Here is a 17116-nt window from a genome sequence, read left to right on the forward strand (position 1 = left end):
TGCTTAGAGCTTTGCTGAAGATTAAATGCCGTTTGAATTCAACAGGATAGTATTTTTTTCAACCAGCATAAGATAATGACTGACCTCTATAGTGCCTACCTGTCTCAGTATTTTGAATGTCTTTTTCCCTACAGAATACAAAACAAAAACAAAACCAAAAAACAAAACAAAAAAAAAAAAAAAAAAGAGGATGGGCTGGCTTCTGCCAGAGGCAAAAAAACAGCACAGAAGAGAGCCTCAGAAGTATTTTAGATGTTTCACTCCTTTATTCTGTTCCTTGGGGTGGAATTTATCTCAACAATTGTGTAAGTCAGTCCAAAGTATAGGCATATATGTCATAACTAAATACCCTTTCTAATCCATATAGAGAAATATGTACTCCAGGGAAAGATTTTTCCAGACCTATTTGAAGTGTAGACTTTACACTAATGTGACTTGCACCCCTCATTCCCTGTTGCCTACTGAGGTAACCTACAGGAACACCTTATATCATGGATGTCTAACCATCAGCAAGACAAATTCTGCTTTCTGTTGCATGGTAAAAACACCATATCCCTGCCCTCTCAAAGCCTGTTTGGATTTGGCTACACCTGCACAGCATGTTTTCTAAGAAGATCTATTTGAGAGTAGTGGGTGAAACCCACCTACTCCAGCTCAGGGTACAGCTTGTTCTTTGCTTTGCAGGTTCATAAATTTGATGCAGCTGGTTAGAATGGTACTGTTCCTCTGACCAGCTGCATTTAGCAAATGAAACCAAGGAAGAGAAGAGCCCATCCAAATGCTCAAAGTGCATTTCCAAATGCAGGGGGTGTGCGGAAGACACACAATCTCAGAATGTTTCCTTTCAGTACTGGACTTGGCCAGGTGACAGGAATTAGCATCCCTGACTGGAAACTGTTCTTTTAACTAGGCAAATCATTCCTATCCAAGTTTTGTAGGCTTGCCACTTCTCCTCTTTTGGTTAATTTAAAAAAATGAAAAAAATTTCTTTAATGTAGTTCACAAATTTTGACATAATATGTGAAATAGATAAATAGTAATCTCAGGGCGAATCTTACAGGATTAGAGACTAAAATTGTTTGCAGGCAATAGAGGTTTCTCTTAGGCTACCATCAGCTCTGATAGGATTTGATCAGGTGTAGAATACTTTATTTTCAAATTTGTGTTTCCTGTCAAATTTAAGGTATGGCATCTCTTATTAAGAATCTCTTTACTGCTCAGAAACTTGTACCAGATGTCCAATGAAGGCTTGCAAGCCATTACATGCTACAAGTCAACAGATGTTGCATTTCTTTAAGCTTTCTATTTGCTCTAAGGTATGTATTTTGGCAAACACAGAAGTTAGGCAGTGTGTTAAACCACTAGATGAATTATATGTAAATTTAGCCCTGCTAGCACTCTTACAGCCAAGTAGTTGTGGATTTTAAAAATACGCCTGTCCTGCAGTGGATTTTGCATTTGATGTGAAACATGTTGCAAAGCAATACTGCAATATTGTAAAAGAAACAAAGTAAAACCAACCAACCAACCAACAAACAAACAAACCACAACCATTTTGCCCAGAAGGAAGTCCCAAAATATCTGGTAATCCAGCTTTGGTATGGTGTAGCCTACATGCTGCCTTGGGCATGGCAGCAGTAGAATAATATAAGTACTTATTTATTTGACTTTCCCACACCCCAGAGAAGCCTCCTGGCTCCCAAACAGGTCTGTTGAAAAGGCAGTCCTTTATGACTTCCTGCTTCCAGAAACCAAACAACCAAGCCAAAAATCTTCATGTGGAAACACTGCCCTTTTGCTTTGGATGCATGGAAGGCAGAGCGTTAAAAAATATCCTGCTGGAAGCCCATCATCTGCTGACCACAACAGCACCAGTATACAAGTGTCCTTCTGCACTGCTGTATTCCCCCTCCTCTGCAGAAATCCCCAGAGGTGAATGAGCCTGTAGGCATGAGCTATAGCTCAAGGTAGGCTGGCAGGCTGGGCAGCAAGAGTAGAAGAAAGAGGGAGCAAAGGGCAGGAGACTTACACTGGCCATGAAACTGAACTTCAGTGTATTCCAACTTCAAGCACCTCCCTTATTTCACTTTTCACACTTTTTTCTGCCAAGATTAATTACAGACAGTTACACCTGGCTATAATAGTTCATCCCTTTGAAAAGTTGTAACATTGTTGGAAACCAACCTCAAAAAACCATACTTTTTTCAGCTCTAGTATCAAGGAAGGATTCAAACCTGCTATTTTTCTCCAAATTCTTTCATAAAGTGTGCAAGAAAAGGGAATACAGGGTGTCTGGGACGTTAGCTATTCTTTTAGGTATTATTATGGGAGATCATCTGTGAAACTTTCTTTGCTGCCCTGTAATTTACACCACGACTGCTGGTAATGACTGTAAGATATATATGAGCGGTGCTAATGGGTATGGATCACTGTTCTCCTAGACTGCAAATAAAAGGAGCACGGGGAATGATGACACCGTATGATAGATCAATGCTGCTGCAGATTGGTCCTTAGGCTATTCAGGTTATTTTCCTTAAAAGGCATCATGCCTCACACATTCTGCTGAAGGCTATCCATATCCATTCAAGTTCAGGACAGCTATTCTTAGACATTCCTTCATTTTTAACACCACTGCTAAGACTGCTAGTGTAATTTTTAATGAGAATGAGGAAACAGTGTGTCTTTTATCAGGTTCTGATCTATTTAGCTTAAATTAAAACTCTTTGTTATATTTTTCCCTATGCTTATTCAAAGGATTAGTGAGAAAATGTCACAGAACAGCTACTTGTGTCCTCATTAACATTCATGACAAAACCTTCCGGTCGGGCTGATTTCAATTGCTGATGGAGCAATACTTAAAAGAAATTGGCTTGCGTGTGAAACAGCTGCTCAACAATGTCACTGTGCAAGGGAATTGGTGATAATAAGATGATACTATTACAGCTACACTGGGAGCATAATATATTTTAAGCTGCTTTGAGGTATATGGTGGAGGTCCAAGAAGTGGAGTATGATTACATGTCTGTTGTTAGGAATAGGAAACAGCTGATCTTTAAGTGTCTGCTAATATGGGTTATTCTTACAAAAAGCCTTGAGGTAAGAGAAAAATATATATCTGCTGGAATTCTTCGCTTCCTGTGTGTTTCCTATCTGCTGGAAAGCCTTTTTGTTTCTCCTCCTAGTGTTTGGAAGGGTATGTGTGTCCCATTGCTGAAACAGGTATTGCACTCTCTGCCAGGACCATCGAGCAATTCATAAGAACTCTTCTTATTTCAAGGCTTTATTTATTTGGCAAGATTCTTAGGAGAAGATTCTGTGGATCCTCACACACCTATTACTGAAATACCAGATACTGATTTTGCTTGAAATGACCATCCAGTATGTCAATGCAATGACAAATATGCAATATGATCGTGGCAATACAGATGTATACATCTGCACATAAGGCTCAGCCAAGAAACAACTGGCAGCTGGCATTATGTTGTGCAGTGACTTATGCTAATGCACACCATTTGTCTAGAACATGGAAACTGAAGGAAAAATTATATTGTCAGATCTTTGGTTCTGAGACATCTTTGAACCTCATATACTATGAGGAATAAATGTGCCTAGAAGAATGGAGCAGTCAAAAGTCCCAATACAGTGACAGCTCTTTAGAAATGTGGAGTACAAATGAATAAGAAATGAAAGATTATAAAGGGCTTAAGCATGCAAGAACTGATAGGCAATTAAAAGAAAGGTATAATTTTTCTGATCATAGATGGTTCCAAATAGTTTAGTAATTTCTAAAGTTCTCTGTTACAAATTTAATCTTTAGCTGCCACTGCTTTTAACCATCACAGACGTTTATTTCTTGTATAGATTTGGAAGTACCGCACTTCAGGTGAAACAAAATATAAAACTGACACAGAAATTATATAGGCAGCCAGCAGGCTGAGGGAAGGGAATGTTCATCTCAGCTCAGCACTGATAAGGCCACACATGGAGAGTTAGGTGCAGGTCTGCACTCCCCAGTACAAGAGAGATATGGACACACTGGCGCAATCCAAGCAAAGGGCAGTAAGATGAGGAGGGGATTGGGCTACCTAATCTAAAAGCGGAGACAGAGAGAGTTGGGACTCTTCAGCCCAGAGAAGAGAAGGTGCAGGAGATCTCATCAATGTGCACAAATATCTAGTGGGGGGATATATAGCCCAGTGACAGCAGTGGGTAAAAACTAAGAAAAACAAAACAAAACAAATCAGGAAATTCCATGTAAACACAAGTAAACACTTTAATGTGGAGATGGTCAAACACCGGCACAAGTTGCTCGAAGATGCTGTGCAGTCTCTATCCACAGAGATATTAAAAATATGGCTGCACATGGTTCTGGGTGACCTGTGATAGCTGAGCCTGCTTGGAGCAGGAGGGTTGACAAAGCCATCCCCATCACATCCCAGCCATGCTCAGATTCTGTGATTCTGTGTAAAAATGTTTGTCTCATCAGAGGCTAAAGAGACAATGTTCAAGTTACAGCAGATGGAGTTTCCTTTTAGATTAAATCATGAATAGAAATCTGGGAAAAAATCCTGAAAAGGAAAACAGATCTCAAATTGCCTCTCAAAATGGAAATCATAACTTCATATCTATGCTTAAGTTATCATATCTAAGCTCTATGGTTGTGGGGCAGAAAAAAAAATAAGAAAGATAAGGCTTATGAAGGTCAGATGAAAATTCTAAAGAGCTCACATACCTCTAAAAAGTCTTATGTTGCAAAACTTAGTATTACTCTAAGATGTCTAGTACAGCATTAAAAAACTCTGTAAAATCTACAAGATATCCCTTTGATGTCCTTTCAAGAGTTCTCAAAATTATATGAATGTCTGTACAAAAAAAGAGCTTGGCAGCAGCTAGAGTTAAAATTAACTCCTCAAGGGACCAACACTGATATGTATCACAGCATTAGTTAGATATTCATATATTCTTTTAGTGCCTACTTATGCTGCTCTTGACAAACACAGATACTGCACAAAACTTCCATAAAATCACCGCAACTGGCTGTATCTGTTTTGCTGTTTGTGGTGTACAAGCATTAAATGGCAGAATCATGTATCAGAATTCCTTTGTGCAATCACAGTATCAAATTAAAAAACAGAAAAAAAAATGGGTTATGCTCGAACAGTTAAAACATGGACCTTAGCTATTTCTTTATACTGAAAAGCATCATAGCATTTTAAACTGCAAGAAATCTAGCTGATTTTACACTGGAAGTCTATTAGATGAATATATTTTTCCATTAATGTCTTTGCCCTTCTGGAAAAAAGCAATTTTTCCATACAAGTGAACAAATTTTGAATAGCTTTAAAATAGCATTGAAATTCTGAAAGCATACACAAAGTTCAAATGCTCTCTGAAAAGACATCACTTTGCAAGTTCCCTTTAAAACATCAATAATAAGATAGAAGAAACAACTTAGTCTTTTATTCCAATTTTCTGTGGAGCAGATCTCAGAGGGGAGTATTTACACCCAATCAGGAACTTTAAGCCATACCTTACCATCAGTATTAAGACACAGAACTTCAGATTACTGAAAAAACCATAATGTCTTCAAACTCAATGCAATACAGAAAGGCCTGAACTTGACAAAGATTTAGCAAAGTGCTGTCTGAGCTCTGTGGTCAGTGAGCCCAGTGTTTTCAGTGTGCTGCATGGTCACTGAACACCAGTGATCACCCCAGTTTCCTTCCAGGAAAAAAAAGCCCGGTGCATGCTCTAGATGGTTTGAAATGTCTGTTCTGCTTGCATACTCATCTTGTAATACTACACACAAATTCTAGATATTCTTTTTTTTAGATCCTTTGAAAACAACTAACTTTTTTAAAATCCACTACTTAAAAAAATTATTCTTTTACATTAAAAAGGGAAGTCATCACAATTCAGAGCAGTGGACAGTCATCCCCACCTTCCAAGGACATTCTCTAAATTACATTAGCATCTGATCTGCTAGAGATTTTCCTCCAGCTCATCTTCATATTACACTTTTTCCATTTCTTTTTTTTTATAATTAATTTTTTCTTCTGTGTCACATTGAGAGAATCAATATTAGGAAAAAAAAAAAAATCTTTAACTGGATAATAATACAGAATTACCCTAAGGAGTTAGAGACACTTCACTTCTTTCTGAATGGGATCAAAGAGTTTTGAAGCAAGCTTCCAAATTCAGAGATAACATTTCCACAATTCTCATAAATGTGTGCATATGATCCATTACCTGGGGTTAGCCAGCTTTACCCACCTATTTGCAGGACTTTTACCTACATGCAGCTCTGCAATTCTCTTTGCAATGCTGATTTACTCCTCTTAATGCCAGACTCTTTTCAACTTACACATATGCAGAAATACTCAGGGTGACATTTTCAACACAAATAAAGATTTCATATTTAGATAAAACCATGATTTGAAAACTTGGACACAACCAAAAAAAACAGCTTAATGTTCAGTATCAAAGACAAGCACTTAGCAAATTTTCACACCATAACCTTGATCTTGAAAAGATCATATAAAGGTTGATCAAAAGGAATAAAACCCTCAAACTGTTATTTTCTGTTCTTTCTAGGTAGAAAAGATGTGTTCAATCAACTGCTTAAGTGGTTTGTATGATAATCTCTCTCAAACACAACTCGAGGCCTTAGCGTTTGGAAGCCAGAAGCCCTCTTAGAGCCTCTGTACATCACAAGAAAATCATGCAGGAAAAAAACAACAGCCTTAAGGCTATAAAAAGCAGACTACACAAATACTGCTCTGCAACAACAAAAATCATGGGAGATCCACCGTTCATCTTGCAACAGTGAACATAATTACAAACCTAAAATTTTGCATTTGAAACTAGGAGACAAAAATTATAAACCTCTCTATGCATATCTAATCTCTTTTTTCAACATTAGCCAAGCCTGCAGGCACTTAACAGTCTGATTCTTGATGTCATTGTAATTAAAGGCAATACTCACAAGGCTGATAAGCATACCAGCTGTATATTAACCCTTATCTTAGCAAACCTGAAAACTGCAAATGTGATATCTAATTGTAAAGAATAGAGCATTGGAATTTATTATGGATATTATGGCTTTTAAATCCCATAACCTTGAAAATAAGTAAATTATATCCAGCCTACCATCAAACTTCTTGTGCCGGGATACGAAAGTCGTGCGTACAAAGTGACTTGTCTCCTCCGCTAAGTTTTCAAACTCCAGTTTGCTCTGTTGGCTTAGCTTGTCCTCCATTTCTGAGGTGCAGCATGTATATTCCTGAGGGCAGATTCTCAAATGTTCCCCTGGAATCACAAGAAAATAAAAATTAGAAATATTTGAAAACAGATAGAAATGTGCCAGAACCAAAAAACAAATGGGTCTTCAGTTTTGGTGAGCTACCCAGGGAGCTCTTCAAGGCTTGACCTAAAGAGATTGACAGGAAACCTCTTGAATTTGTATCAACAACTTTGCTATGGCTGGGTATTCCTCGCAGGGGAGAGGAGACACACTTTGCAGAGTTGTTTTTATACTTCAAAAAGTAAAATTGCTTCACACCAAAAGTGTTCTCCCATGCTGAAGAAGCCTTCCACATTTACTGAAGCATACTTAAAATTTGAAAAAACAATTGCTTGCGTTCCGTTTGTATTCAAATTGCCTGGAGAAATATCCTGTGAGATGACCTATTACAAGCCACTGGATCTGTCAAAAATTGCAAAACAAAAACTATGTATTTGTTGTCAAAACCTGAAGAACAGAAATTATACATCTTTGTAGACAGGTCCCACTTGCCCAAGTGCACCAAAACATTGTTCCCTTCTCCCCTTCCTTCCCCTCTTAAGTGTATTTTAATGATTGTGTTTGGGTTTTCTTGGGCAGAAATTCTTGTCAAACTGAGCAAGTGCTCTGCTGAATATGAGAAAGCAGTGAATAGTTTAATTAATGCTTATGCTATATGAAAATGCAATGTAAAAGGTAATGAAAGCCTCTTATTTAATTCAATAGATTTATCTCTTGAAGCACTCTGCCAGTTCTTCCGACAATATTGCTTTCTTCACTACAATTTGCACATGGAAACCAATTCTTCAGCTCATGAAATTAAAATGGTCTGTTATTACATGAAATGTGAATTTTCAATTGACACTGTACTAAGGGTGTCAGAAACATTTAGCTTGGTTTGTACAAAGGCAGAAAATTCTACCATTTCCTCTTGAGAAATAAAGAGAATGATCTGCCTGTATGATTAAAGTTACTTGTAAGGCAATGAAAACATTTAGCTTTCTGTACACCAAATCCTGATTAAAAATCCCTCTGCAAATCTCTTAAAGGTGCAAATAAAATGATATACAAAGCCCAAGGGTTAAATAAATACTGGGGACCTGCTTCTCATTTCTATTGAGGCTCCTTTCTACCACTGCTGAGCCATAAAGAAGACTAAAATGCAATTTATACCTACTTTAAGGCTGCTTTTCACCATTCTTATTATGTAGTGAGGAGAACCAGGCCCTAAGTTTTATGCTTCCCAGGGGTATAATACATTTAGCTGCTGCATCATTTTGAAGACAGCATCAAAAAGAGGTTTGCACATGCTTAGAATAAACACTGTCTTGAGTTTGCCCTCACCTTATTCGAATTTATGTTTCGGTTCTCAAATGAAGTCTTTTAACTTGAAATTTAGTCATTCCTCAACCCTGACTCCTCACCCCATCTTAATTTGTTTTTTCTGCAAGAGTTCGTAATATATGAATTATAATGCCATGAGGTTTCTTTTAGCAGTCTCAAGACTTTTTAAAGGCTCACAGCTATACATCTTCAGAAAGGATCATTTTATTATTATCAGTTGCTGTTTGGCAGTACTACCTGCAAGTCCCAGTCATGTCCAAATGAACCATGATATAAAACTTTGTATAAAACTGGGAAAAAATTATATCCCATGACCATCAAAATATTGTAAGGTTGCTTTCCATGTCTGCTACACCCTCCCACCACAAGAAATTAATTCCTCTCCATCCTCAAAGTCACACATCTAAGCCATAAACAACACATACAGGGACTGGTGAGCCAGCTGCTGTCAAACATAAAAGATAGTGGCAGACTAATGTTTGCCTTACCCTCTACATCTCTGTCACATTAAACTGCAACTATTCAACAGGTAAGGAAGGTGCCATAATAAGAAACAATAAAGGTTATTTCAGTAACAGTAATGTGAGTTTTTATTAGATGTCAGAAAGACAAGTAAAGTTGAAATATTGTATCATTAGAAGGAGCGCTGTGTGCTTGATTAAATAAAAAAAATGCCCCATCCATAATGTCTGCAACCCCCTTTCCTCAATAAATCCAGATTTTTTTTTCTTATTGAAAATATCTACTTTCCCAGTTCCAGTCAGAGTGGTAGTTTATGCTTTTTATTATGATAATATCCTCTGCTGCCATTGCAACCGAAAATTTTTATAAAATTCACTTTTCTTTCCTCTCTTCAACTGAAGTTCTTATTCTGTTTGTTTCTCAAAATTGTCAGGCTATAAGCTGGCCTAATGGTAACCGTCATGTGCTTAGTAAGTAACAGCCACGAGTCTAAATTTTTCACGACATTATATTAGCCTGAGTATTATGACAAAATAAATTCTATTGAATGGTCATTTTTGGAGAAATAGTAATTTTTTCTTTCTCTGATTTATTTAGAGTCTTAGTTTTGCTTTGCTACAAAAATTATTTCTCACTTTGCCCACTACAAACTCATTCAGATTCCTAGTGCAATGTTTTCTTTTACATGTATTTGCATTAAGTTTCCTCCTTTTAGTTCACTGGTTATTCTTTCATTCATGAGGGTCTTGACTGCAGAAACTCACATTTATCAGAAACACAACTCCTACATTACCTCATTGACTTTTTCTCCCAACAAAATGTCTTCTCCTTAATCTTCTATACTAGCCACCCACCCTCATCACAAAATTTTGCTGTCCAATTATGAACTTTTTTCAAAACACATTTCTAATCCTCTCCTCCCTGTCCATAGAATTGCATTACTGTAGAAATAAATAATAATAGAAATATTGTGCTACCTTTCATATTCTGTTTCAGGGTTTTTGCTTCCTCCTCTTTCCTGCACTGGAGGATCAGATCAGGCTACAGATAAAGTAAAATAAAAAGCATTTTCCCTTGCTTCACACCAGCAGAGTCTTTGTATGCCTAAGATGTTCAAGCTAATTTTGTAAAAATAAAGCTTTTAGAAATTTTTGCTCATAAGCTCTGCAATGTTTATACTGGCCATGACTGGCTGCAGTTTCCAGAAGTTCATAACTTGGACAAAAGCTCATGTGCTTTCCTGAGAATGGAAAAGGGAAACTCTCTGACAAAGTAATTTCTGTATGCTTAATCTTTTTTTATTTTTTAAAAGCATTATTCTCATTTTGTGCTTATTCTTATCAAACCTCCAACAAATGTTAGAATTGCCAGGTCATTAGTTCACTCCTTGTTAAAAAAATTTAGAAAATGGACACACTTCTCTTAGCATTAAAGTAGGTGGTTTGTTTGTTAGGTTTTTATGTTGTGTTTTGCTGGGGGAGGTTGTATTTTTGGTTTTTTTTTTTTTGTTTGGCTGGTTTTTTGATTGGTTTTTTGGTTTGTTGTTGTTGGTTTTAGTTTGGATATTTTTAATTAAGAGGTGTGTTCTTTATTTTGGATTTTTTTCTTTTGTGACCTAAGAGGCTGTTTGGATTGAAAATAACTCTGCAGGCTAATTTGATTGTGCTTCCTCTGATTTTTTGAATTGGATCATTTACCATTTGCATTTTGTAAAACATTGTTCTATTACCATAGAAAGTGTTTAATCACTAATTTGTGTATTTACACACCTCAAGTATTTTGCAGGCTGAAAATGTGCTCATAACTAATGTACCAGTTCTTGCCTTGGGAAACTCCATATGGTCTAGGTTCTTATGCTAATTTCAGCAACAATTTTTGTGGCACAAGTGGCATTGGTTATAACTACCTAGTTTTTTCTTCTTGCAAATGGTGTCTCCCCAAACAAGTTTGACACGAATGTAGTTACACTGCACCAGGCTGAACAGCTACTAACTCAATATTTCCAGCCACCTACCACAATTCTTCTAACCACTGTTTCCAGCTGAAGATGCTGACCTACATATCTCTCCTCATGTGGCTTATGTTATATAAATCAAATCAATTGCCTACTACAAATTCAGCTACCGGTATTCAATTTCAGTTTTATTACAGCTGTAATCTCACACCTGCCTTCACATGATCCAAATTGGCAAGTTTTGCAGTTGAATTTGGCAATCCTGCTAGCAATGCTGCTTTGAAGTGTGATAAAGCAATTTATGAAGCACTTGTTTTATATTCAGATGTATTACTGTTTGGTGTCCTTAAAATGTGCTAAAAAACTCAGAAGTCTTTAAAAAATCGCAACTTACAGCTCTCAAGCTGAATAAATGCTTTTGCTGCGTATCAAAATGCCAGAACTGATCTGAGAGTGGTAACTACTTGCAGAAGATACAGTCTGAAGGATCAGTGAACCCTATGGAATATAACATTACCCTCAACAATTTAACCACCAGATTTCCTGAACACCTTGGTTATATTATTAGAAATTGAAGTATTATCACATAACATATTTATTATCAGGCAGAATTTTTTATGGGTCATGTTGCAAGTTTAGCAATTTTGGAAGCAATTCTTTCTCAGGCAGTCAAAATTTTATAGTTCTTATTCTAATCATAAATTTAAAGCCCTGATAGTGGTCTGTTCACAGAATGGTAGGGCTAACTGTATGACTGGGGAGAATAGAAGCAGAGCCACCACCCTGCTTCATAAATTCAGAAATGAATAAAAATTATTAAATAAAAGGGGTAAATTAAAGATGTGCTTTCAAACTTGATCACTTTGTATGCATCAACAGAGCTTAAAAGAAGAAAAGGTAGCTCTACGTTCTTCATCTTGCAGATTACATTGATGTGATTTGCTTTGTCATTAGCTGTGCTCTTTGAAACTTGAAATACTTGCTTCAGACCTGCTCCTATTCAGCCACTTGTGGAGAAAGCAGTGGAATTTATTAACAGTTCGAGCTTTAACAAAGACAAGTATCAAGTAGTGCACCTGGAACAGAATAGCCAAAGAGCCCAGTACGTGCTGACACCTGTGTGGCTGGGGAACTGCCTTGCTGAAAAGGATGAGGGCTCCTAGGGGACACGCAGTCAACATGAGACAACAATACCCTGCAGCAGCAGATGTAAATCTGATACTGGGCTGCATCCCCAGGGGCATTTCTAGCAGAGGCAGAGACATGATCATCGCACTGTACTCAGTGCTTGTCAAGCTGCACATGGAGCACCGTGCCCCATTCTGGCCCCCACAAGACAAGAAAGATGCAGACTGGGGAGGGTCCAAAGGAACATCAGGAAGATTATCAAAAGACTGGAGTGTAAGGAAAGACTGAAAGAGTCAGTTTTTTTTTCCCCTGGAGAAAGAGAAGGCTCAGGTGGGACCCAATCAACGTATTACAGTTGTTAAAGGGAAGGTACAAAGAGGATGGGGCATCTTTCTTCACAAAGACCCACATGGAAAAGACAAGCAGCAAAAGATACAAATTGTACCAGGAGAAGTTTCATCTTGGCATAAGAAAGAACTTTCTTAAAGTGAAAACTGACTGACTAGTCACTGGGACAGCCTCCCCAGGGACATGGTGGATGCCTGATTGCTGAAGGCTTCCAAGATTTGATTGGACAGGGTGTTAGTTAACCCCATCGGGGCTCCCTTTTCCCCAGTACCTGAGACCAGATGATCTGCCAGCATTCTTTTCAAAGTGGGCTCTTCGGTGGTTCAGTGATTAGTTACTTCAGAACTTCCTACCTCTCAGAATTATAAAGGACTGGAACCACTTGACTCCTGTTTCTAAGTTAACATTTTCCACCCAGTTTTCTGTATTTTTTATTATTGTAAAAGATTATTTTAAAACGATGATAAATAGATTTAAGGAAAAACCTCATTCAGCTTTAACCCTTGCCCACTGTTTTGAGATTGGGATCAACTTCAGTATGGGTGATGATGTTTCTGAATGCCTACTTTTCGAAGTTTTCAATTTAAGTTCTCTAGTGAAATCAGGAGCATAGGAAACTCTTAATGATCACATTATAAATTTGCTGTTAGTGAAAGCTATACTTCTCCAATACACTTACATCATTCTGTCACACATCTGCTAAGAGGAAACAGTGCTGTAGAAGAATTTGACTGACAATCATCTTTAACTTGAAAAAAACCCCAAGCAGCACTATCATGTTTTCTGCATTAACTTTTTTAGCAGTTAAAAATAAATTAGAAACATGAATTTTAGCATTTCAGGCAATATTCAAACAGCAAAAATTAAAATATCATTTTGTTGGACAAAACCCTGTTCTCTAACCAAAAAGTCCTAAGGCTCCTTCTGACTTTGTAATTATCTTCTCTGTGGGGTATAACAGCCCTGCAAGCAGCCTCTGTAAAACTGCACCTGACATTCAAGTCACAGATTGAACTTTCCTACTCAAACTAAAAGGAAACAGATTATGTTTTAAATTAATTCCATCGTAATATTGGCCTGACAAGTGATGACAGGAGCAATATTTGCACAGAAAATGACAGCTGGAGGAAGGGAGGAAAACCTGTCTGTAACACACAGACACAGCCATCAGACACAGCTCTCCTAATTTTAATCAAAGGAATATTGAACTTGAAAACCTTTTATGTCTGGTGGACTCCAATAAGCCTGTACAACTACCCCAAGAATAAAACTGACTCATTTGTTTGCCTCAGAACTCAAATCATCTTTGCTCAGATTCCTTTTGTTCCTTGATTTCTTTGAGGTCAATTAAAAAATGAATGCCTTCCAAACAGACTGATAATTAGTTAACAGTCTCTTCATTACAGGTCCCACAGGGAACATTCATTTACAAGAAACCCTGACCCTGTTGTCCTTGGGAAGATTTCAGTAATAAGTTACCGAAGCCAACGCCAAGGCAAACTTGTTCAGACTGAGACTATACAGATGCTAAGGAAAGAACTGAACTCCCTCGAGTATTTCCAACTAAACTACTAGAAGCAGTACCACTGCTCCAATGCTCAGGATCATTTTATTTTCCAAGCATACACAGTCAGACAAATTGTTTTTTGATAACACAGTTTGTGAGAAGAATCTCTAGTTACCTCTTGGAGAGTGTATTACTGGCTTTGTGCTCAGTGCCTCGTGGAAAGCAAACAGCAAGGCTGTGATTCAGCACCAACAGTTTCATCATCTCACTGGCTACATGGCTGCAATTTTCTGATTCCAAAGCATGCTGCCACCTGGGAACAGCAGCCAATTCCCCCTCCCCCTGAATTGATTTTTGCTGTTTATTATGTTCCCTACTGTAATAGCAGAAATATCTTATATAGCATTATAGTGAGAAGTAGAACACCAGCAGCACATTTCTTTACCATGACCATAAAACACAATGCAAGGGAGGCTTTAAATTTATCAGCCCTCAGAACAATTTAATGATTAAGATAGCAGGATGAGATTGTACACTTTCATGTATTTATAAAGATTTTAATCAACATTCTTCATGTAAAACTGAAATCCAAAGATGTGACTCTAGCACATGGTGTATCAGAGACAGATTTACACCACTTAGGCCACATATCCCCTGAAATACTGTTGCAGTAGGAGACCATGCTGGATTTAGCTTCCTGGGACTAAGTGAGTATGCTGTACTGCCCAAACCAGTCCTTAAGATAGTTATACAATCATTACTAATATACATACATCAAAGGTTAAAGCTGAATGGGATACAGTCATGCCATTTGATTGAATTGTCAAGTGGATTTTAAAGCTGTGCAGATCCCTTGCTAATCACTGCATTGTCATGCATGTAATCCATGTTTCTAAAATACTAAACTTAATGACAACTGTTTAAGAGTCATTAATCAAAGCACTCTCCTCTTATTCTCTTATATTGATGCCTTCAATCAACCCAGTGAAACCTTTTTGTGCTACCATTAAGCAGATTAATCTACATTTTTGTCTTCTGATTAATAATGACACGCTTTCCTGAAATGACAGTCACAGAAACAGCTCAGGAAGACAAACATGATAATGTTGAGTTGGTCATAAGTCATAGGCTGTAATGGATACACCAGTGGTTAAGACTCTGGTGCCTCTGCCATAAACTCTTTATTGAAATATTTTTCAGCCTAATCTCTTTCTTAGTTCCTTCAGGAAAAAGACAGTACAAAAAGGGAGGCTACTATTTGTAAAGATCTGAGAGTTCTGTTATCATACTGACTCAAGGTCTACCCATGAAATTTAGGGCCAGAAATGCTGGCATTTTTCCTTTAATTTCTGTTTGGACCCAACCACTGTGAAAAGAAAAATGCCTCTACCTGTTCCTAAGTATTAACTTTACTGTGATGAAAGTTGTAAGGCAAGAAGCAAAGCACATTCTCCAAGTTTATGTATCTTTCACTTAATGAAGAAGGGTGGGAATATTTTTTTTCTTTTTTGTTTTCCCCCAGAGAAGCACGCTAAGAATACATAAACAGGTATAATGGCCAGAGAAATCACTCAGTGGAAGAGAGGCCAAATGCTGCAAAAAATAATGTCCTGTTTCCCCCATGCAGGAGTTCTGCGGTCTGCAAGCCAAACTTGATGCAAGCTGACTTGTCCCCAGCTTTGTTCTGCAGATCCAATCACTGTTACAATGTGAGAGTCCCTGCTAAAGCCAAATAAGGTTCTGGAAGCAAGGCACAGACAGAATTGTGGGAGATTCAAGAAGAAAACTACTGATATGGGAAGGTGTAAAACCCTACAGGAAAAACGTGACGAATGGGAGGGTGGCAATGAAGAAACACAGAAAATCAGCTAATTCCTGACCTAAATGATGCCTGCATGAACACCTGAGAGTTATGAGGTGATTTATCACTGATGGTGGTAACAATCTACTGCTTAGTGTCATGGTTTGACACTGGCACAATGCTAGTGCTTCATGAAAAGATACTTCTTTGGTGTTTGCTGTGAGATGTGACTAGGAAATAAGCAAAGCAGGCTTCTATTTTAGCAAAAAAATTTATTAACTAAACTACAAAAGAAAAAAAACTACACACACACACACGCACACACACACTTGGAAAATGAAAACTCTACAAAAAGCATTTCTTCCTCCCCCCACTACATTTCTAATACATCTTCTAAATTTCAACTCTCTATCTATCACTCTGTAAATACTCAATTTCAGTCTATCAAGAGGAGAGGAGTCTTTCTTGGGGCTATGGTGACTTCTTCTTTGCATGCCCAGTGCTCTCACCACTGGACATGGAACAGAGCTGCTTCAAGGGTTATCTTTTTAAGGGTGCTTTGACTAGTTCTAAAAAAAGCACAGTTTTCTCTCACTCTCGGGACTTCTTGTCCCCCCCATACTTGTCTACCCCCTGGGGCTGGGGGGTCTCTAAAACTGAACCCTCTCAGTTCTGAGCCATCGCCTCCCCCCTGGATGCAGCCTCTGTGTCGTGAGGAAGCATGGTTCTGTCTATGGTTGTACTAAAAAGAGTCTAGCAACTAGCTACTCTATCATCTCTTTCTGGCTTCTTCTTTACTCTCTCAGCTTCACTCACTGCTCTAACTGTCATTCTCTTGCTCATTTTCTCTTTATCATTCACTCCATCTCCCCTCCAGGAAAGGTCCAAATGCTCTGTGAGGTCTTCATCATCTAGAAAGGGGTTAACAAACTCCTGCACGCGGCCAGGCTCCTTCCCTGCTGCACTCCCCCCTTCTCTCTCCTTCTCCACAGCCGATATCACTTCAAGGCCACAGGCCCGTACCAGCTTTCTCTCTCATCTTCTAGCTGGGGTGGGGGGGCTGCCCAAATCTTCTCGGGGCCTCTCTCCCTCTGTCTCTCCTGGGGAGGGCTGCCCAACGCCTCCTGGTACCTCCACCACCCTTCCATCCTGAGGGGTCAGGCCTACCTCTGCCGGGCCGCAGGTTTCCTCTCCCCCGCCCAGCTCGAAGCCGGGCAGGGGAGGCCTTGCCTCTTTGCTGGCCGGAAATCAAAGAGAGAGCCCAAGGGAGTGCTCTGCTTCTAACCCCTG

General features: G+C 38.4%; 1 protein-coding gene across 1 annotated transcript in view; it reads right to left on the reverse strand.

Moving 5' to 3' along the window:
- The window catches only part of GPC6 (glypican 6), a 727318-nt gene that overhangs the window by 499707 nt on the left and 210495 nt on the right, over window positions 1-17116 (reverse strand). Inside the window, exon 2 of the mRNA XM_030946960.1 lies at window positions 7150-7308. Within this exon, the coding sequence (XP_030802820.1) occupies window positions 7150-7308 (159 nt within the window). The remainder of the gene's footprint in view (window positions 1-7149; window positions 7309-17116) is intronic.

Source organism: Camarhynchus parvulus, chromosome 1 (assembly GCF_901933205.1).
Source record: "Camarhynchus parvulus chromosome 1, STF_HiC, whole genome shotgun sequence".
NCBI classification, from domain to species: Eukaryota; Metazoa; Chordata; class Aves; order Passeriformes; family Thraupidae; genus Camarhynchus; species Camarhynchus parvulus.